General features: G+C 49.9%; 1 protein-coding gene across 1 annotated transcript in view; it reads right to left on the reverse strand.

Moving 5' to 3' along the window:
* LOC119977728 (solute carrier family 22 member 3-like) overlaps positions 1-23,451 on the reverse strand; it is a 50,373-nt gene that overhangs the window by 25,978 nt on the left and 944 nt on the right. The window contains exons 2-5 of the mRNA XM_038818928.1: positions 16,951-17,054; positions 16,713-16,867; positions 4,234-4,402; positions 4,012-4,129 (exon numbers count right to left, since the gene is read on the reverse strand). Coding sequence (XP_038674856.1) covers positions 4,012-4,129; positions 4,234-4,402; positions 16,713-16,867; positions 16,951-17,054 — 546 coding nt within the window. The remainder of the gene's footprint in view (positions 1-4,011; positions 4,130-4,233; positions 4,403-16,712; positions 16,868-16,950; positions 17,055-23,451) is intronic.

Consider the following 23,451-nt stretch of genomic DNA (forward strand, 5'->3'; position numbering starts at 1 on the left):
TCTTTCTTGCTCAGTTTTTGTTTTACAGCTGGATGTATTTCTGTTGAATTTTTTGAATTGTAGATTTTGCCCCATACCTTTTAGTCAATTAACTGTCGCCGGTTCTCCCCACACACCTATTCTGTTGGTTTTGTTTAAATTTAAGATTTTGCTTTATGATTGGAGAATATCGCTTCCAAACATAACACGATTTCCCAGTAGCTCGTGACTATGATGTTACTAATTAACCCTGCTTCATGCTAGGTCTAAATAGTTTTATCTCCAGTCAGTTCCACAACATATTGTTCCAAGACATTGACAAAAACATTCGGCAAACTCATATTTTAGACCATTTCTAAATTTCTTTTTTAAAATAATATTTTATTAAGGTATTTGAAAATTTTTATAACAGTAACAAAAACAATTACATCAACATGTTAAATAAACATTTCCTCCCAAACCTCGAGTCCCTCCACATTAATAAGATCCGTCTCCGGGCTACCAGGGAGGCAAAGGCCAAGATGTCGGCCTCTTTCGCCCCTGAACTCCCGGATTTTCCGACACTCCAAAGATCACTACCTCCGGACTCGGCGCCTCCCGTGTTTTTAGCACCGTGGACATAGCCTTAGCAAAACCCTGCCTAAACCCTCTAAGCTTCGGGCATGCCCAAAACATGTGGACATGGTTTGCTGGGCTTCCCGCACACCTCGCACACCTATCCTCTACCCCGAAAAACATGCTCATCCGAGCCACTGTCATGTGTGCCCTGTGGACTACCTTAAATTGTATCAGGCTAAGCCTGGCACACGATGAGGAGATATTCACCCTGCTTAGGGCATCCGCCCACAGACCTGCCTCTATCTATCCTCCTAGCTTGTCCTCCCACTTGCCCTTAAGCTCCTCCACCGGAGTTTCCTCCGCCTCCGAAAGCTCCTAGTAAATATCCGATACCTTCCCCTCTCCCACCCAGATACTGGAAACTACTCTATCCTGTATCTCCCGTGGCGGCAGCAACGGAAAGGCCGGCACCTGTTTTCTCAGGAAGTCGCGCACCTGCAAATCCCTAAAACCATTCCCTGCTGGCAATTTAAATTTATCCTCCAAGGCTTTCGAGCTGGGAAAGCTCCCATCTATAAATAGATCCCCAATCCTTCTAATTCCTGCCCTCTGCCAACTCCGGAACCCGCCATCTAGCCTACCCGGTACAAACCTGTGGTTGTTATAAATCGAGGTCCAAATCAATGCTCCCTCCACGCTCTTATATCTCCACCACTGCCCTCAGATCCTCAGAGCCGCCACCACCACCGGACTTGTGGAGTATCGGCCGGCGAGAATGGCAGAGGTGCCATTACCAATGCTCCCAGACTGGTGTCTTTACATGATGCTGTCTCCATCCATCCGCTCCCACACCAACCCCTCCCCCATTACCCACTTCCTAATCATGGCTATATTAGCCGCCTAGTAGTAATTGCAGAAGTTCGGCAGCGCCAACCCACCCTCCCCCCTGACTGCACTCCAGCAACACTTTCTTCACTCGTGGGGTTTTACCCACCCACACAAACCCAAAATGATCTTGTTCACCCGCTTGAAAAAGGTCTTTGGGATGAAGATGGGGAGGCACTGAAAGACAAACAGAAATCTGGGGAGGATCGTCATTTTCACGGTCTGTACCCTCCCCACCAGTGATAACGGGAGCATGTCCCATCTCTTAAAGTCCCCTTCCATTTGTTCTACCAGCCGGGATAGGTTTAACTTGTGCAGTACCTCCCATTTCCGGGCCACCTGGATTCCCAGATATCGAAAGCTTTTCCCTACCATTCTAAGTGGCAGCTCTCCCAATCTCTTCTCCTGTCCTCTTGCCTGGATCGCGAACATCTCGCTTTTCCCCATGTTCAATTTATACCCTGAAAAACTGCCAAATTCCCCCAGCATTCGTATTGCTTCCCCCATCCCTCCAATGGGTCCCAAATGTACAAGAGCAGATCATCTGCATTGAGTGAGACCCGGTGCTCCACCCCCCCCCCCCCCCCCCCCCCCCTCCCCACCCCGAACCAGTTCTTTCCATTTCCCAGAGGCTCTTAACGCCATGGCCAATGGCTCTATGGCCAGAGCAAACAGTAACGGGGAGAGGGGGCACCCTTGCCTCACCCCTCGGTGTAGTTCAAAATATCCCGACCTCAGCCAGTTTGTACGCACACTCGCTACTGGTGCCTGATAGAGCAACCGCACCCAGTCAATGAAGCCCTCACCAAACCCAAACCTTCCCAGCACCTCCCACAGGTAATTCCACTACATCCGATCAAAAGCCTTCTCCGCATCCATCACTACCACCACCTCATCTCCTCTCCTTCTGAGGGCATCATAATAACATTTAGAAGCCTTCGTACATTGGCCTTGAGTTGCCTGCCTTTTACAAATCCCGTCAGGTCTTCCCCTATCATCCCTGGGACACAGTCCTCTATCCTTGTGGCCAGTATCTTAGCCAGCAGCTTGACATCCACATTCAGTAGAGCAATCGGCCTGTATGTCCTGCATTGCTCCGGATCCTTCTCCCGTTTCAGGATCATTGAAATCGAGGCCTGCAACATTGTTGGGGGAGGACTCCCTTCTCTCTTATTTCATTAAATGTCCTCACCAGCAGTGGGCTCAATATCTCAATATCTCAATATTCCACCGGGTAGCCGTCAGGCCCCGAGGCCTTGCCCGACATGCATGCTCTCCAGCCCCTCGATACCAATACCAATCTCCAAACAATCCTGCCCCAATTGCCATAATAGCCCCTTCAAACCCCCTCAGTTCAGTCCAAGTCCTTGCACTTGAACAAAAGCCTCTGCTTCCAATGTCATCTCGAAGAAATGATCTGTGGAATTATGCGTGACTCTCAGTCTCGTGGGTACACCACACCAAAACACACACCACTCTTCTACAGTGCTGACTTCGCCCTGTTGAAGGCTGCACGCTTCTTTGCCAACTCTGCCGTGACATCTTGATATGTATGAATACTGCTGCCTTCCCACTGCACCTCTCAATTTTCTTTGGCCCATTTCAGGGCCCTCTCCTTTGACCGATAGCTGTGAAAACCCATTATCACCACTCATGGTGGCTAATTCGCCCGTGGTTTCACTTGGAGCGACCAGTGAGCCCTGTCCAGTTCGAGGTGGGGGGAATCTAATCCTCCTTCCTTCCCCCCAACTACTTTGCAAACATCGCAGCAAAGTACTCAGTCATCCTTGGGCCCTCCACCCACTCTGTAACCCCATGATCCTGAGGTTCTGTCTCCTTGACCTATTCTCCAGATCCTCAACCATAGTCCTCAGGCCCTTGTTGCTGTCCTCCACCATCAACAGCTCAGCTTCCAGTGAGGCTATCTGATCACTGTGATGCAACAGGGTCTCCTCCACTCCCTTCAGCGCCTCACCATGCTCCCGCACTCTCTCTGAGGTCTTACCCAATGCTTCCTTTATCGGGCCCAATGTGTCCTCCACCAACGTTCTGAGGGTCTCCATCATCTTCCTCCCTTGCCTCTCAAAATGCTTGCCAAATTGTCTTTCAAATTCAGCCGTCATTACCTCCGTCAGCTTATCCAGGGTAAAACCCTGGGGACCCAGGTTCAAATCCCACCACTGCAGATGGTGAAATTTGAATTAATTAAAAGTTTGATGACCATGAGACCATTGTTGATTGTTGCAAAAACCAGTTGGTTCACTAATGTCCTTTACGGAATGAAATCTGCCATCTTTACCTGGTCTGGCAGATCCACAGCAATGAGATTGGCTCTATTGTGCCTGCTATATCATGTGTACTTTATAGTTTGTACCTTATGCTTAATTCATGTTGACTGTGGCCCTTGCTGATAACTTCTTCATTCGGAGGGTCGTTTGGTAAACTTAGTTTCTTTTGTTTATGGATCCTCACGGGCATCGTAAAAATTATAGTTAGCAACCATTTTTGCTGGTTATGCAGTGTCAAGGTTGGGGCATTTGAAAGTTAATGTTGGCTTTCCATTATTCCGAGTATAAAACTCATTATTACCTCTTTGTAAGTTGATGGGAGACTCTTGCCATTCTGCTCCGCAACATCCTGGGCGATTTTCAAAGCTTCTTTAATTCTCTTGCGAGATAACAACCAACGAGGAGATTCTGGGATTAAGCTACAGTTGGAAAGGGTCAAACGTGTAAAATTCATTCTGCTGTGCAGTAAGCAATTATGGTGCAATGTTAATCAATGGGAACATTTGCTGTAAATTCAAATTACCAGCAGTAAAGTAGCAAAACAAAGTGTGGAACGGTAATGGCCATTTGGATTCCTTTCCAGGACCTAATCATGTAGGCAAAACCAGGAAGTAACATTAAACCCAATGAGAAAACCACTTGGGTTACGAATATGACAACTCTTCTGTATCTTGGTCCAACCAGTTCTGTAGCTGAAAGAGATAACAAGGTAATTTGCTGTGGAAGATTATAATGGTAGGTACATAACAAAACATCAAATTTACATGCTCATTTGTATTTGACTTTAACTGATGAGGGTTATCCTTAGAGATGTCAATGACAGGGACAGAGTAAAAGACTTTCGGCCATGGCAGCCCACCTGGGGGAATGAGTGAAGCTTGGTTGGACTACTGTGTCAACAGGTAAGATTTGTGTATGGAAAATGCACCACTTGTACTACAACTGGGTAAATCCCGGTCAAAACTGTTGTTTACCATTCATAGTGTTAATTTCATAGCCAGCATCCCACTCTGCAGACTCTGAAAACTTGAGTCCATCCAAAACTTCATAAACCTAACATGTGCTGTGATATACCTTTAAGGGATATCGGTATAGCATCACTAGAAGGGAAATGTGTCATACAATCCAGTCTTAGCTTCACTTTTACTTTGAGCAGAGCACAGCAAACACAGCTCTGGTGTCTTCAAGCTTTATACCTATGTATAACTGTCTAGCCTTAATAAGTGAATCGACAACATGTTAACCTATCCCTTATAAGTGATTGGTGCTTGTGTCTTGTAAAGTAAATAAGCTCAAGATTATTATCATTACAATAGCACACCTTGCACCAAGCTCTGTCCATCCCTGCCTTCCATCTCCAGCACTGTTGTCTTCTCCTGAATGCAGCAAGTAAATTCTGCATGCAACAGGAGGCCCCAGCCGTGTTGTTTGAGGACCACATAATACAGGTAGCCTGATCTTAAAGATTTCTCACATCCAGATACTCCAACTCACACTCACACACCTACCAATGCTGTCAGCATCACACCCACCTCTCATTTTTTTTTTTATAAATGTTTTTATTCAGTTTTCGTATTTTATATTGAACAAATTACAAATTGTTAGGAGAGAGAAAAAAAAAACAAACAAAAACAAACACGCAAAAATTAACACACATATTTACAGGTAAGCATCTTCGTAGTAGTAACTGCGCCCCCCCCCCCCCCTCCCCCCCTCAACATGTTTATTTAGCTTGGTTTTGGGCCTTAGCTAGCCATCGAACCCCCGTAACGAACCTGTAGCCCCCCCCCCCCTCCCGCTACCTTCCCCCGACTATTCTTCCTCTTGTACATTGGCCACAAATAGGTCCCGGAACAGTCGCATGAATGGCTCCCACGTTCTGTGGAAGCCGTCGTCCGACCCTCGGATGGCAAATTTGATTTTCTCCATTTGGAGAGATTCCGAGAGGTCGGACAGCCAGTCCGCAGCTCTGGGCGGTGCTGCTGACCGCCAGCCAAACAGGATTCTACGGCGGGCGATCAGGGAGGCAAAGGCAAGGGCATCCGCCCTCCTCCCCAGGAATAGATCTGGCTGTTCTGAAACCCCGAAGACCGCCACTATCGGGCATGGCTCCACCCTCACTCCCACCACTTTGGACATTACCTCGAAGAAGGCTGTCCAGTACTCCACGAGTCTGGGGCAGGACCAGAACATGTGGGCGTGGTTGGCCGGGCCTCTTTGGCACCGTTCACATCTGTCTTCCACCTCCGGGAAGAACCTACTCATACGGGTTCTTGTTAAGTGGGCCCTATGTACCACTTTTAGTTGCGTCAGGCTGAGCCTTGCGCACGTGGAGGTGGAGTTGACCCTATGCAGTGCTTCGCTCCAGAGTCCCCACCCGATCTCCATCCCCAGGTCGTCCTCCCATTTCCTTCTTGTTGCGTCCAGTACGGTGTCGTCCCTATCTACCAGTCGGTCATACATGTCACTACAGTTCCCTTTCTCCAGGATACTTGCGTCCAGTAGGTCTTCCAGTAGTGTCTGTCGTGGCGGTTGTGGGTACGTCCTTGTCTCCTTTCGTAGGAAGTTTTTGAGCTGCAGGTACCGTAGCTCGTTCCCCCCAGCTAGCTGAAATTTCTCTGTCAGTTCGTCCAGTGTTGCGATCCTGTCGTCCGTGTATAGGTCCCTGACTGTCAGTGTCCCCCCGTCCTGCCTCCACCTTTTGAAGGTGGCGTCAGTCAGTGCTGGTGTGAACCTATGGTTGTTGCAGATGGGAGCCCTGTTCGACATTTTGGTCAGGCCAAGTTGCTGTCGCAGTTGGTTCCAGGATTGGAGGGTGGCTGTCACCACTGGGCTGCTGGAGTGTTTTTTGGGTGGGGATGGGAGTGCTGCCGTGGCGAGGGCCCGGAGGGAGGTTCCCATGCAGGAGGCCTCCTCCGCACGCACCCACTCAGCTTCTGGCTCCTGGATCCATCCCCTTACTCGCTCGGCTGTTGCTGCCCAGTGGTAGAATTGTAGATTCGGGAGGGCTAGCCCTCCCCTGGTTTTTGTTTTTTGTAAGACCTTCTTTGGGATCCTAGCATTTTTACCCCCCCATACGAACGCCATGATGAGTTTGTCCAGCGCTTTGAAAAAGGCCTTGGGGATGTAGATCGGAATGGATCTAAACAGGAAGAGGAACCTGGGCAGTACGTTCATTTTGATCGTCTGAACTCTCCCCGCGAGGGAGAGCGGGAGTGTGTTCCATCTTTGCAGGTCCTTTTTAACTTCCTCCGTCAGGCTGGTGAGGTTCCATTTGTGGATCCCTTTCCAGTCATGGGCTATTTGGATCCCCAGGTAGCGGAATTTATGTCGGGCTTGTTTGAACGGCAGCCCCTTTTGTGCTGCCCCCCCCCCCCCCCCCCCCCCCCCTTGCGGGTGTACTGGGAAGATCTCACTTTTGCTCATGTTGAGTTTGTAGCCCGAGAAGGCTCCAAACTCTTTCAGGAGCACGATGATTCCGTCCATGCTGCTTTGTGGGTCCGAGATATAGAGGAGCAGATCATCCGCATAGAGTGAGACTCTGTGCTCTCTACCTCCCCTTCGGATCCCCCTCCAATTTTTTGCTGCCCTGAGCGCGATTGCTAGCGGTTCGATTGCTAGTGCGAACAGCAGCGGGGACAGTGGGCATCCTTGTCTGGTGCCCCTGTGCAGCTGGAAGTATTGGGAGTTGGTATTGTTGGTCTGTACACTCGCCATGGGAGCGTTGTACAGGAGCTTTACCCAAGCGGTGAACCCTGTTCCAAGCCCGAACCGCTCCAGTACCTCTATGAGGTATTTCCATTCGACTCTGTCGAAGGCCTTTTCTGCGTCCAGGGAGACGATCACCTCTTGTGTTCTCTCCCCGGAGGGGGTCATTATCACGTTCAGCAGGCGCCTGATGTTCGCGGTCAGCTGTCTACCTTTGACAAAGCCCGTCTGGTCCTCTGTGACCACCTCAGGTACACAGTCTTCTAGCCTTTTGGCTAGGATTTTGGCCAGTATTTTGGCGTCTGCATTCAGCAGAGATATGGGTCTGTATGACCCACATTCCGTTGGGTCTTTGTCTTTCTTAGGTATCAGCGAGATTGAGGCCTGTGCTAACGTGGGTGGCAACGTGCCCCTAGCTAGCGAGTCTGTGAACATCTCCCGCATGTGCGGGGCCAGCGCTGTCGCAAATTTTTTGTAGAAGTCCGCCGGGAATCCGTCCGGTCCCGGCGCCTTCCCCGTCTGCATGGAGCTGATACTGTCCATGATCTCTCCCAGTGCTAGTGGTGCTTCCAGATCCCGTTTTCTGCCCTCTCCCACAACTGGTATGTTCAGTCCGTCAAGAAACCGGTTCATCCCAGCCTTCCCCGTTGGGGGCTCTGAGGTGTACAGCTCTTGGTAGAAGGCCTTGAAGGTTTTGTTAATCTTCTCTGGTTCTGTTTCCAACGTGCCTCTGGTATCTCTGATTTGCGCGATTTCTCTGCTGGCTGCCTGCTTTCTCAGCTGGTGGGCCAACAGGCGGCTGGCTTTGTCTCCGTGTTCGTATAGGGCCCCGCGTGCCTGGCGGAGTTGGTGTACTGCTTTCCTGGTGGAGAGCAGGTCAAAGTTCCTTTGTAATTCTTTTCTCTCCGCCAGGAGTTCTACAGTCGGGGCCTCGGAGTATTTATGGTCTACCTCCAGTATGGAGTCGACCAGCTTCTGCCTAGCCACCCTTTCCTCCCTATCTCTTTGCGCTTTGTAGGCTATGATTTCCCCTCTTAGTACGGCCTTAAGCGCTTCCCAGAACGTGGAGGGTGAGACCTCCCCGTTTTGGTTGATCTCAGTGTACTCCGCTATGGCCTGCGCTATCCTTTCGCTGAAGGCCTTGTCAGCTAGTAAGGCACCGTCCAACCTCCATTTGGGGCGCTGGGCCCTTCCCGTCTCTAGCCGCACATCCATGTAGTGTGGAGCGTGGTCTGATATCACAATTGCGGAGTATTCCACCTTGTCTATCTCTGGAAGCACCGTTTTCCCCACCACAAAGAAGTCAATTCTGGTGTACACGTTGTGTACTGGGGAGAAGAAAGAGAATTCTTTCTCCCCCGGGTGGGCGAATCTCCAGGGGTCTACTGCTCCCATCTGCTCCATATAGTGGCTGAGTTCCCTTGCCATGTTTGAGGTTTTCCCCGTTCTGGGGTTTGATCTGTCCGTCGTTGGGTCCTGTACACAGTTGAAGTCCCCCCCCATGATTAGTCGGTGCGTCGCTATGTCCGGGATTTCTGCCATGGTCTTTTGGATGAAGCTCGTGTCGTCCCAGTTGGGCGCGTACACGTTAACTAGAACTACCGGCGCCCCATCCAGGGCCCCGCTGACCATGACATACCGTCCCCCTGGGTCCGTAACCGTCTTTGTCGCCCTAAACATTGTCCTCTTGCCAATCAGGATCGCCACCCCCCTGGCCCTTGCCCCGTAACAGGAATGATAGGTTTGTCCCACCCAGCCCTTTCTTACCCGCAGTTGGTCCCGCTCCCTCAAGTGCGTCTCTTGGAGGAAGACTATGTCGGCCCTCATGTTTCTAAGGTGGGTGAGGACTCTAGATCTCTTCACTGGGCCGTTAAGTCCCCTTACGTTCCAGGTGACTATTCTGGTGGGGGGCTTCTGCCCCCTTGCTCCTGTGGGGTTAACCATATTTGTCCGGTGGACGCGCCCCTGCCCTCTGGGGTTTCCCTATGTTAGGGGGCCGTCCAGGATGTCCACTATCACTGCTCTCCCCATGCGGTCGGGTCCCTGCGCTCCGGGGTTCCCCCTTGTCCCGGGGACACCCGCCATGGCCGTCCACTTTGTGTCCGCCACGCGGGTAGTCCCCTGCACTCCGGGGGGCCCCTTCACCCACAGACCGTACTGGGTGGGTGCTTGCAGCAGTTCCCTGTTTCGAGCCCTTGTCTGTGGCACTTTGTGGCCCTATTCCCCTACTGGCCTCTTTTGTCCCTTCGTCCCTGCGTTTCCCCTCCCTGGTCTCTCGCCCCCCGGGTGCCCCCCCCCCCCGCTCTATCCCTTTCGGGGATACCCCTGTGTACCCCTCCATTGCCCCTCTCTCCCCCATTCCTGTCCCCATTTGCTCTCCCACCTTTGATGGGTGATCCCCCCCCTCCCCTGCCTGGCGCCTTCCCCCCTGTTGGGGGTGCGCTGCGGCCCTGCTCTGTTGCGCGCCCCCTTCGCTAGCTTTCCTGCTAGCACGGTGGCTCCCCTCTCGGAGGTTGCTGTCCCGCTTCCCCTCTCCCCTCTCCAGTACTCCCGTTCCCTCGTGCCGGGGCCTGGCCTCCCACCTGGAGCGGGCCCTAGGGCATTGGGTTGTTTTCCGTTCTGGGTGTTTCTGCCAGGGGGGAGGGGGCTGGCTTTGCCTCGCCCCTCCCCACCCCCCCGTCGGCATGACGTGTCTCCTTGCCATGGGCCCCTCGTCCCTACTTCCCATGGCGTTTTTCCAGCCCGTGCTCCTCGACGAATCTATTCGCCTCGGCAGGGGCTGTAAAGAAATATTCCTTGTGTTGGTATGTGACCCAGAGTTTTGCTGGGTACAGCATACCAAAACGTACTTTGTTCTTATAGAGAGCTGCTTTCGCTCTGTTGAACTCCGCCCGTCTCTTAGCTATGTCCGCTCCAAAATCCTCGTAGATTCGGATGGCGTGCCCGTCCCAATTGCAGGCTCTATTCTCCTTGGCCCAGCGCAGGATTGTCTCCCTATCCCGGTACCGGTGCAGTCTGGCTATAACTGCTCTCGTTTTTTCCCCTTCCTTGGGCTTCGGGCGCAGTGACCGATGAGCTCTGTCCATTTCCGGTGGGGTGGGAAAAGTTTCCCGCCCCACTAAGGAGCCCAGCATCGCAGCCACGAATGTTGTGGGATTTCTACCCTCTATCCCCTCTGGCAGGCCCACTATCTTGATATTTTGCCTTCTCGAGCTGATCTCCTGGTCGTCTACCCTGCCCTTCAGGCTCCCCTGTGTTGCACTCAGTTTCACCATTCCCCTCTCCAGGGATATGACCCGGTCGCTCGCGTCAGTCGCTGCCTTCTCCAGCTCTTTAATGGTTGCCCCCTGGGCTTCCAGTATCTTCCCTTGGGCTTCCAGTATCTTCCCTTGGGCATCCACTTTCTTCTCCAATCTGGTCAGAACCTGCTGCACCCCTGACATGGCCCTGGTCACTGCTGCCTGTGCTGCGGCCTCTGCGTCTGCTTTTAACTCTGCCTTGAATGCCTGCAGCTGCTCCCTCACCACCTCGGCAAAGGCTTCCTTCCAATTCACGCCCCCCTCTAACCCCAGGGGAGAGGTTGCCCGCCCGTCCAGCTCTTCTGGATGCGGCGAAGCATCCTTCCCGCCGCTTCGCGTGTTGACTCGTTCGCCCGAGCTGGCTTTCCCTTTGCCCAGTCTACTTCCGGTGCCCCCTTTCTCTTGGCTCCTTTCTGGCACTTTTTTCTCCCCCTTCCCCTTCATCTTTTCTTCTCTCCTTGTTCTTCTTTTTCCCCCTTTTCCGCACCCTATTTTTATTTTATTTATTATTATATATCTATATATGTATATATATATATATATATTTTTTTTTTTTTTTTTTTTTTAATTTATTTCCCCTACCCCTTTTCTCTTTACCAGTTTTCTTTTGGGAAGAACAGAAATACAAGTCTCTTTTTTCTTTTTTCCCCACTCAACCAGGAGAGAGAGTCCCTTTGTCTTTGCCACGTGGTGGTCACAGCAGTTGGGGGGTGGGGGGGAGGGGCGAGTGGGCCGGTGGTCGCTGCTGGTTGGGGGGGGGGGGGTCCCCGCTGCTGGTTGGGGGGGGGGGGGGCCCCGCTGCTGGCTGGGGGGGGGGGTTGTGTCCCCGCGGCTGGCTGGGGGGGGGGGGGGTTGTGTCCCCGCTGCTGGCTGGGGGGGGGGGGGGGTTGTGTCCCCGCTGCTGGCTGGGGGGGGGGGGGGGTTGTGTCCCCGCTGCTGGCTGGGGGGGGGGGGGTCCCCGCTGCTGGCTGGGGGGGGGGGGGGGGGAAAGAGAAGAGGGGCCGCCGCCGCCGCACCGCTCCTGGCCCGCGTGGGGGGGGGGGGGGGGGGAGAAGAGGGGCCGCCGCCGCCGCACCGCTCCTGGCCCGCGTGGGGGGGGGGGGGGGGGAGAGAAGAGGGGCCGCCGCCGCCGCACCGCTCCTGGGTCGCGTGGGGGGGGGGAGAGAAGAGGGGCCGCCGCCGCACCGCTCCTGGCCCGCGTGGGGGGGGGGGGGGAGGGAGAGGGGATGGACCTGCTGCTGTTGGGCCCCCCTGTCGCCGCTCCGGCTCCTCCGCTCCGGCTCCTCCGCTCCCGCTCCGGCTCCTCGGCTCCGGGCTCCTCGGCTCCCGCTCCGGCTCCTCGGCTCCTCCGCCCCGGCTCCTCGGCTCCTCGGCTCCTCGGCTCCCCGGCTCCTCGGCTCCTCCGCTCCGGCTCCTCGGCTCCTCGGCTCCCCGGCTCCTCGGCTCCTCGGCTCCTCCGCCCCGGCTCCTCGGCTCCTCGGCTCCTCGGCTCCTCGGCTCCTCGGCTCCCCGGCTCCTCGGCTCCCCGGCTCCTCGGCTCCCCGGCTCCTCGGCTCCGTCTCCTCGGCTCCCGCTCCGGCTCCTCCGCCGTCCGGCCTGTCGGGGGGGGGGGGGGGGCTGTTCCTCCTGCTGTCCACCGCTTGCGGGAGCCCCTCTCCCTGCGACCTCCTCGCTCGCCGCCCGGAAGTCAAGTCACACCCACCTCTCATAACCTCTGCATATGTTGAGCTATTCAGCTATGGTGGGCACATCACCCAAATAGAATGTTGCGTAACCATTGGCTCACTCGAGTACAGGACAAGGTGGCACACAACAGAAAGGAGCAGAGCAACACTGACAGGGGATAATACCACATGGATCTCCAGAATCTTACAGAGGAGATGGTTTTCTTCAACATGCTGTAACCGAGAAGGGGCTACGACATCCAATATCACTGAGAATATTGAAGATGAAGTTACTGATGGTGTGACCATGGGTGTCTTGCATCCTACCATTGCCCTCTTCTCTCACACAAACATTCCCCTTCTGATTTCCTGCTTTCAGGCACCCAAGAACTACTACTTCCTCAGTCACAGCACACCCAGGAGGTGAAAAAAAGAGTATAACAGTAGAACACTGATGAAGAGGCCCTATCACTTGATCTGACACTCACAGCCACCAGTTTATTTATTGATATTGCACTCAGCTTGGAGGTTAGTATGGAGTTCGGATCAGCAAGTGATGAGCCATGCACACGCATATGAGCTGGTGCCAGACCTGGGGTAATGAATGGCTCACTCCCCAGCATAGAGGAGGGGGCGGCATACAGGACAGCATTGAATGAGGATACTCAATGACATCCTCCTCTCAGAAGTAAGCCTCTGTCATTGCTAATGAACATGAAGGAGACTGGCATCAAGTTGGCATGGGGCTGGCACAGATCCTGCCCTCTCCCCTGGCTTCTGCTGTGCTGATCTTAAATAGGTACTGTCACTGCTATCCCCACACCTATTGCGCCTCTGTGTGCTGTTATGACACCCTGGGCTAATGCTCAGTCGATTCCAGCCCCACAGACCCCGGAGTCCCAACACAAGTGAATTAACCAATAATTTGTGTCAAGTCTTCAGTGTCTTTGGCCCCTTGACTGCTCAATAAGTTATAGCCGCCAGGTTTGCAAGCTGAACACAATAACTATTTATAACAGAAACAAAGTTGAAATATGTCGTAATTGTAACGGAATAACGGCCAGCTAATCTACTACTCCCCCTTTCACTGTCCCACCGACGAACCAAACACACATAAGACAGACACACAGAGTGGGGGGGGGGGGGAGAAAAGGGTGAAAATAATAAGGGGATTAATATGAAATGAAAGATGAGTGTCCTTGCCTCTGATATTGAAGTTGTTGCAGCAGGCTGTCCTCCCAGGATGCCTAGGGATTGAAACCAGTTGTGTAGTGTTAGAGATGGTCTTCTGGCAGCTGCATTCAGCCAGTACTCCCAGACAATACAATTTCCTCTGGAGAGGCACTTTAACTTTTACCAATCTGGGCCTTCATTCAAAGGAACAGCCTCAGGCCCATTTATTTCTTACTTGTTTCCAACTCCACCAGACTGACCATTGGCATTATTGAAATGAAAATCGCTTATTGTCACAAGTAGGCTTCAAATGAAGTTCCTGTGAAAAGCCCCCAGTCACCACATTCCGGCGCCTGTTCGGGGAGGCTGGTACGGGAATTGAACCCTGCTGCTGGCCTGCCTTGGTCTGCTTTCAAAGCCAAACCAGCTATTTAGCCCAGTGCTAAATAGCCCCTTGTACTGAGTTGTACTTATATTGAGTTAAGAACATAGTTCCCCTCATGAGATTTTAAAAGGGTTTTAAGCCTCTGAACCCTGAGCAGGTGGCTTGACTTTGGTTTCCTTGCAGTTCAGTCTGGCTGTGCAGAGAGAGGTTTTTACCTTGAATCTGTAGAAAGAATCCACTAGATGAGAGGGAAATGTGACCTTCCAGGCTTCTGACATCAAAACAAAAGTAAAACCTGGTTTCACTAAGGGACATTCTAGAGACAGCAGAACCAATCACTGCCTGTCTCTAAGACGAACCTATATTATGGGACAGCTCATTGGCCACCAGTCAAGCCAGTCAGTCTGGGTCATCACTGAGTCAGACCAAACAGCACAACCTGCCGTGATTTCCTGTTTTTAAATTGCTTGGTCTTAAAGGCATTAATCATCCATGGGCAAAAAGTGGTAATCGTGAAACATAACAGAAATTTGGAGGAGAAAAAGGGAACAGAAAGGTATTAAACAGAAGGATCCTTACGGTGCCCAGGTCATATACTCCTCTACCACCCCTGTGAGGACAAGGCAACATTCTCTGACAACATTACAACAGTGATAATCCTTCAAAATAACTATATTATCTGCAAAGTGCTTTGCGATTCCCGATGGTTGTGAAAAGTGCTGTAAAATGTGAATCCAGGTTGTGGCAAATCAGCATTTTCTGGCACTAATAGGGGGCAGATCTGTGTGTAACACCACTGAGCGCTTAGAAGAAGCATATTATGGCCCTGGGAACCACAGGTAAGCACCTGCAATGCTGTGAGAAGGAGCTCTATGCTACTGAATTGCACACTGACAGTGTACATATAACATAATTGAATTCTTGATGTTCGTACAATATACTACTATTTCTGTTTATTAGGGTATAGAAAAAAAATAACTCCAGAGTTTGAGAAATAATGAAATTGGCTCAGAGTGGCATTTCAGTTCGAGTGTTGAAGTTTGTGTTGGATAAAGGAAGGTGTCTTCAGAGTGAATTTCCTTCTGTCTTCTCCTAACCGGCTGCCTTAATTTTGGTGGAACCCCCATTTACATTCAAATTGTAGCCTAACCTCTGATTCCACCTTCATCAATCGGGTATCTATCACTCACTGTACTACTTAGGATCTCCCCCCAATTCACTGTGAGTGAAATGCCAACTCTGCCAACTCTGCAAGAACAATTCAGTCATGAACATGGTGTCAGCAGAAACGGCAAGTGACATCATCCTTTAATACTGTTCGGGACTTGAAATAATTGTTGACTGAAGTGGGCTAGAGATTATGTTGATGTTGGCATGTGTGGAAAGTGTGCAAAAGAATTGGGATGTTGAAATGAACAAGTTCAAGAATAAGTGAATAGGACTATGCTACTGAAGCACCATTGGAGTGAAAGTATCTCCCTTGAGCATACTGAGGACAGCTCACTCATACTCAAGAAAGGTACGGTCACCAGATCCCCTTGAGCTATAGGAAAAGCATGGAGACAATAATTTCCCTGGTACATTCTCCATGGCAACGCTTCAATTCATCAGTGTAGACTTGCCAACAAAGTCATCACACTTTTCACATGCAGTTACTGTTGTTCCCTTTGAAATTTGGTATTCTTGCATTTGCCCTGATGCGTGCAAGCTGAAAAGCTTCAACAGCATGTCTCTTTTTCAGAAATGCTCAGTAATAACCATAAATTACAGACCAAAATCTTAAGATCCCACATCTAAAAAGATGAAACGGGCTTCAGATAATGCTCTAGTCAAAGAACATGAGGCATCAATTTATCATGGTACTCTGTTACAGTGATACTGAACCACAAACTAAATACTCTCCCATCTGGCAAAGGCATCATACCGGTATCCAGAGCTGGACATCCTTCTCCCCATGCTCATGGGAATGCCCTTTGGGAAGGCTTTATGCTCGCTGTTCAAATCCCGTGACATTCCAGAATTTGATCAAAGCCTTTCGAAAATGAAATGAAAATCGCTTATTGTCACAAGTAGGCTTCAAATGAAGTTACTGTGAAAAGCTCCCAGTCCCCACATTCCGGCGCCTGTTCGGGGAGGCTAGTATGGGAATTGAACCGTGCTGCTGGCCTGCCTTGGTCTGCTTTCAAAGCCAGCGATTTAGCCGTGTGCTAAACCAGCCCCTTTCATTCACAATTTACACTGTCTATGCTCATCAATAGCTCCAACTCCACCCACATTCACTAGTGATGACAGGACCAGACTTTGCTCTCCCCCACCCCCCCCCACTTCACCACCCTGACCCAAGAATCGGTGCGAACGACGATACGAACATTCTCGCGTTGTTTAGCTCAGCACTTTATTTGAACATTGTGTTCTGTTAAACGACTAACCAACAGTACAAATAGGCTTCAGTCAGAAGAACAATTGAAAAGTTTGGTTATTCCCTTCTGAAATAATCACCATCTAACCAAACAAAATCAGAGCCGGGGAACGACTCCGCTATCTAACGGCACTCTGTTGCTATTTGGGGTGGAACCACCCCCCCCCCCCCCCCCCCCGGCCAAAAGGCCACACTTAGCGTAATTTCCTGCTCCGACAAGCAGAGTTCCTCAGTGTCGGTAAAGATCGAGGCGCCATTTTTAAATGATATAGACGTGTTTATAGTCAAGGATGCAAAATTGTATTTTTGAAAGGCATTCGCTACACACAAGTGACATTCAGGCTTAAGTCTTACCAAGGACAGAGTTGATCAGGCATATCCCTCTTCCAAACAAGCCTTCCAGGATTTGAAAAATCACAAACGCTGAGTAAGTAGGCGCAACTGCGACAGCAATCCCAGATATTCCTGTTCCAGCCAGACAGGCCAGTAAACAAAGTTTCCGGCCAAACCTGCAAATGGAACGATTCTTTCACTTAGATCGTTGAAGGAGTCAAGTGGACAAGGTAACAGTCAAGCTGAAGGTGTCACGTACCTATCTGCCGCGTAGCCTGTGATCAGTGCACCAAGAAAAAAGCCAATTTCAAGACAGGCTTGAGACATATCCACTTTCCAGGCATCTTCACATACAAGCTCATACTTTGAAAGAAGAAAATACAGCAAGATAAAGGATGTAAAGTTTATTAAGTGTGTAGATATACAATCTCAGACATTATAAACATAAATCTAGAAAATGGACTTGGCAATATTAGCAAATGAACACTTCATGCACATGTACTGTCACAGAAACATAGGATAGAATCATAGAAACCCTACAGTGCAGAAGGAGGCCATTTGTCACATTCAGTCTGCACCAAATCCACGAAAGAACAACCTACCTATGTCCACCCCTGCCCCATCCTTGCAACCCCAACCAACCTTTGGACACGAAGGGGCAATTTAGCATGGCTTCTGTTTAACAACTTCTTATCCTGGAGTTTATTGCCCTTTACTCTCGCGCAAGCCTCTGTTTCCTTGATCCTTAAGAAAGACAAGGACCCAACAGACTGTGTTGTACCGATGGATTTCACTTTTAAATGCGGTGTTCAGTTATTTGCTAAAGCATTGGCTCTGCAGTTGGAGCCCTACCTCCCAAATCTCGGTTGACCAGACAGACTTCGTTAGGGGTTGGCAATTGTCGACCACCATACGTCGTCTGTTAAATGCTGTCCCCTCCTCCTCCTCAGTGCCTGAACCGAAGGTGATAGTTTCCTTAGACACTGAAAAAGCATTTGATAGAGTGGACTGGGATTATCTCTTTGAAATTCTTGCGAGGTTGGGATTTGGACAAATGTTTATATCCTGGATTTGTTTACTGAATAGGAACCCCCCCCAGCTGGTGTTCGCACGAATGCTTTGAAATTCTGGCTACTTTCTGCTGGGATGTCCATTGTCTCTGCTCCTGTTTGCGTTGGCATTAGAACCGCTTGCCATAATGGTGAGATCTTCCAGTCAAAGGAGGGGGATAAATCAGAGAGGGGTGGAGCATAGGGCGTCCTTGTACGCGGATGACCTGCTTCATGACATTACGGACCCAGTATCTGCTATGCATCAGATAATGAAGCTGCCTGGGAGATTTGGCTCCTCTGGGTATAAGTTGACTTTGTAAGTTGACTTTGGACAAGAGTGAACCCCTTGGGGAGGAGAGCCCATCTGGGGATGTTACCTTTTCACCTTGCCAGATATATCTGGAGGCATTGAGGAGGAGGAGAAGAGAGCAGTTAACAGACGTCATATATTGGCCGACCATTCATGACCCTTGATGAAGTCTCTCTGGTCTTAACGAGAAAGTTAAGTACCCTATCAGAGGTTGGTAGAAGGGTGAGATGGAAGCTATTCATTTTCATTTTCTTTTTCAAAGAGCTAGGGCAGGATTCTCCGATCGCCGACGCCAAAACCGCGTTTGGTGATCAGCCAGAGAATACCCGTTTCCAACCAATTCGGGGCCGGCGCCACTTTTGCGATGCTCCACCACACACCGCGCGCCGTACCGGTGGCCTCACAACGTTGCCTGAGGCCCACCCCCTGATGTTCCGCCCCCAACCGGCCGAGTTCCTGACGGCGTTGGTCACGTGTGCTATTATCCGTCGGGAACTCGGCATGGCGACCACAGACTCAGTCCAGCGCCGCCACAGTCAGGGGAGGACTGATCCGCGGGCACAGGGACCTTGTTAGGGGCAGGGGGCAGTGTTTGGGGGTGGTCCGGGGCTCGCGAGCCAGCAAAGGGGAGGGCACTATTTTGCAGGCCGGATCCGCGATCGGCCAGCGGCATGTTGCACGGGGCGGCCACTGCAGACCGCCACCATGTTGCATGCGCGGCCAAGGACCCGGCAATTCTCCGGGCCATATCGGCAGGTAGAGCTGGGTGCTCTACTCTGCTTGGTTGCTGGCCCCCAGCAAACGGAGGATCAGTGGCCGTTTTACGCCAAATCTTCATTTGTAAAACACCACCATTCCCACGCCGGTGAGGGACATAGCCTCAAAGTTGGAGAATCCAGCACCTAGTCACTGTCAGTTGTTAAGGGGTTTAGTTTAGTTTGGGGGATTAAGTTACTTTGGACTTTTGCTTGCCTGTCCGGTTCTTTGATATTGCAACTTAGGTTGGTTGTTTTATATTATTTTGTTTATAATAAAAATTTTCAATAAACATTGGGGCAGCAGGGTAGCATGGTGGTTAGCATAAATGCTTCACAGCTCCAGGGTCCCAGGTTCGATTCCCGGCTGGGTCACTGTCTGTGTGGAGTCTGCATGTCCTCCCCCTGTGTGCGTGGGTTTCCTCCGGGTGCTCCGGTTTTCTCCCACAGTCCAAAGATGTGCGGGTTAGGTGGATTGGCCATGCTAAATTGCCCGTAGAGTCCTAAAAAAAGTAAGGTTAGGGGGGGTTGTTGGGTTACGGGTATAGGGTGGATATGTGGGTTTGAGTAGGGTGATCATGGCTCGGCACAACATTGAGGGCCGAAGGGCCTGTTCTGTGCTGTACTGTTCTATGTTCTATATATATATTTTTTAATTAGCATGACCAAGACACCTAATCTGCACATTTTGGACTGTGGGAGGAAACGGTAGGGCAGCACGGTAGCATGGTGGTTAGCATAAATGCTTCACAGCTCCAGAGTCCCAGGTTCGATTCCCGGCTAGGTCACTGTCTGTGCGGAGTCTGCACGTCCTCCCCGTGTGTGCGTGGGTTTCCTCCGGGTGCTCCGGTTTCCTCCCACAGTCCAAAGATGTGCGGGTTAGGTGGATTGGCCATGCTAAATTGCCCGTAGTGTCCTAAAAAGTAAGGTTTGGGGGGGGGGGGGGGGGGGGGGGTTGTTGGGTTACGGGTATAGGGTGGATACGTGGGTTTGAGTAGGGTGATCATTGCTCGGCACAACATCGAGGGCCGAAGGGCCTGTTCTGTGCTGTACTGTTCTATGTTCTATGTTCTAAACCCACACAGACACGGGGAGAAAGTGCAAACTCAACACAGACAGTCATCCAGGTTCAGAATCAAACTCAGGTCCCTGGCACAATGAGGCAGCAGTGCTAACCACCACGCCACCGTACCGTCTTTTCTTTAGCATCAACTAAATGAGCTAGTCTGACTAATTGACAACCTTTTCCTTGGTTCCCTTTTAACCAGAAGTCCCGAGGAATCTTTTAGCAAATAACCTTTCAAAATCCAGTCCTGAAATATCATTTCATTTTCATGATAATATATTCAACCAAGATTCAATATTCCTGTACAGGGAGAGGGAAAAGAGTTAACGTCCCAGTAGCAGAGAGTTCTGGGCCGATGACCTGGCAATGCACATCGTTCAAAACAGATGAACCGATTATTTAACTTATAGTGTGCAAATTTCATTGAACTTCAGAAATAATTCATTGGTGTTGAAATGGTTTTGGATATCCTAAGAATCGAAAAAGCACAACATAAATGCAAGTTCTTTTTCTCACATGTGCTGAGAGATAGTGAGTCGGAAATTCCACAGGTTCCCGAAATGTAGCTTTGGGGGTAGGCCCAGTCTCCAAAAAGTCCAGAGACCAGAAGGTCTGGGATCTAATGATTTAATCTCCTCAATGTCTTCACCCCCATATTCATCAATTTCCCCATCTCCACCCTGCCCATACTCCATCTTGAATTCTCTGATCTGTGCCCCATCCAGTAGAAATAGCAGCACAGCCATTTGCCTCCACAGTACTATTCAGGCTCAACACCCAAATGGACTTGTGTCCACAGCAAAGGTCAGTTCAACAAGAAAGTATGAAATCAGATTTGCCCTGTGAGTGAACTAAATTGGGGTGATATGCATCACTGTAAATACACAAGGGGTTAATGTAAATACACTATGACTAAGTAAACACTAGAGGGAGCACCAGAGATGTCATGACATGCAGACATACAGCTAATGAACACATAGAATAGGACACGACCAATGGGCAGTCAAGGCATCCAGAGGTGACACTACCACAAGGGGCCATTACACAACCCATATATAAGGACAGGGCACACATGCTCTGTCTTTTTCCACAGGCGACACTTAGCGAGTAGGACAGGGGCAGATCAGAAGCATCACACCCACCACGTGGCTTAGAGCAGACTGGTTAGTTAGACTGAGTTACTATAGCAAGATTAGCAGGAGAGTTGAACTCATCGATAACTGTGCTAATGGTTCAATAAATCACATTGAACTTACTTCAAAGTTTGGAGTTTCTTTTGGTCAAAGCTGCATATAATGCATAACACAACATAAATGAGATTGCATATTAAAGAATGGATAAAGAACCTATATGGGAAGCCAATTAACAAAGGTTGGTTAGCCAGTTAAAGTGTGGCTCAGATTAATGGCAACAGCATGAGGTTGGTTCACCATTTGAATAGACTTGGGGTCTTCCCTTTCCTCACTCTAACCATAGTAAAATATAAATCACAAGACTTTTCTGTGGTTTTCCCTTTGGGAAGGGAAAATATCAATGCATATAAATGCATCAGAAATAATACATGATCTCTCTGATACACTGATCCAGGAGCCACCATGTTGATATGGCTGGACAGTGGTGTTCCATGATAAGACCATAAGACGAAGGATCAGAAGTATTCCATTCGGCCCATCCAGTCTGCTCCACCATTAAATGAGATCACAACAGATCTGAAATGATAATTTCCATGATGTGAATAGAGGTGGGGGTAAGGCTGGGACTTTGTTTGAGATTTTGTGAATGATAACTGCCACTTGTCATCCCAAACATGGATATTACTCAGCTTCATTGTTGGCTGAATGAACCTCATCATTCTTAAAGATGTCGTGAGTGGAACTGAACACTGTGGAATTGCAGGCAAACAGCCCCATGCTTGATTTTATGATGAGGGAAGCCACTAAGAAGAGAGGATCTAACTATCACCCCTTGACATTCAATGACATTACCATTGCTGAATCCCCCACAATCAACATTCTTGGGGTTACCATAGATCAGAAACTGAACTGGACTAGCCACATTAATACTGTGACTCCCAAAACGAGGAATCCTACGGCTCGTAACTCTCCACTTGCCTGGATGAGTGCAGCACCCGCAACACTCAAGAAGCTTGACACCATCCAGGACAAAGCAGTCCGCTTGATATCTCATCCTCCCACAAACATTCAAACCCTCCACCACCAACAAATAATGGCAGCCATGTGTACCATCTGCAAAATGCACTGCAATAACTCACCAAAGTTCCTTAGACAGCACCTTCAAACCCATGACCACTACCATCTATAAGGACAAGAGCAGCAGATACCTGGGAATCGCACCACCTGGAGGTTCCCCTCCAAGTCACTCACCACCCTGACTTAGAAATATATCGCCATGCCTTCGCTGTCGCTGAGGCAAATCCTGGAACTCCCTAACAGCACAGTGTGTGTACCTACACCTAAAGGACTGCAGCGGTTCAAGAAGGCAACTCACCACCACCTTCTGAAGGGCAACTAACGATGGCCAATAAATGCTGGCCTAATAGGCGATGCCCACATCCTGTAAAGGCATTAAAAAAAAATGAAGTAGCTGGAGATGATCAAACAGCACGAAGCAATGGAAAGAGGTTCTTTACCAAGATGGCTCAAATAAATTGGGAGAGCAAATGTCAGCCAACAAAAAGATCATCCCTTCAGGAGAGTTAACAACCGTGCCACCAAAACAGAGAGGAGGGTTCAGAGACACTATAAGGGTCATCTTTGGCAAGGAACCATTAACTGGGGCTTCTGCAGGTTAAATCTGCAACTTGCTAATCCTTTTAAAGGAAGTGCGATTAAAACAAATCCATTATTTTAGGTAGTTAGTTACAGACCGTAGACCTTAGACTGAGGATGGACCCGATAAAAGTCTAAAGTCAAAGTTAGTCAATCCACGCATTGGTGTTAGCAGATCAGGATACCCAATAACTGATCTTTCCTTTTCTCATTCTCATTCTTAGCCACAATTAAATTCTTCCTGAGGTCGACGGAAAATACAAGATAGCAGATAGAAAGAGAGGGGCGAACTGAACATAGATCACAGCCAGAATTCGGCTGCTGGACTCAGTTCAGGTGGCGAAGGTAACAGTTTATGGAGATGTGCCAACATAATAACGCTATTCAAGATTGTTCATTGTCTGGAGACAGCTGGAGAATCTGGATTCTGTACTTTTCTTCAACCTGACAAGGCACAAGGACAAAAGGATACTTACATTCCATGACTTAGGAGAAACCACATGTACAGATTGAGGAAGCGATGAGTGACAGTGGTTTATTGCGATTTCTATAAATTATTCACAGGTAGAAATTAAATTTTAAGAACTCCCCACGTCCAAAGGAAAAATAAACAGAATCTGTCACCTTTTTTTCCGGATGTTCTGTCAATGATTTATCAGGGTGATGCCAGGGATGAGAGGAATCAGTTATATGGGATTGTTCTCCTTCGAGTAGATTCTTGAAAGGAGACTACATAAAGGTATTGAAAATTTAGAGGGTTTTGGATAGAGCAAAGTAGGGAGAAACTG

Source organism: Scyliorhinus canicula, chromosome 1 (genome assembly GCF_902713615.1).
Source record: "Scyliorhinus canicula chromosome 1, sScyCan1.1, whole genome shotgun sequence".
NCBI lineage: Eukaryota > Metazoa > Chordata > Chondrichthyes > Carcharhiniformes > Scyliorhinidae > Scyliorhinus > Scyliorhinus canicula.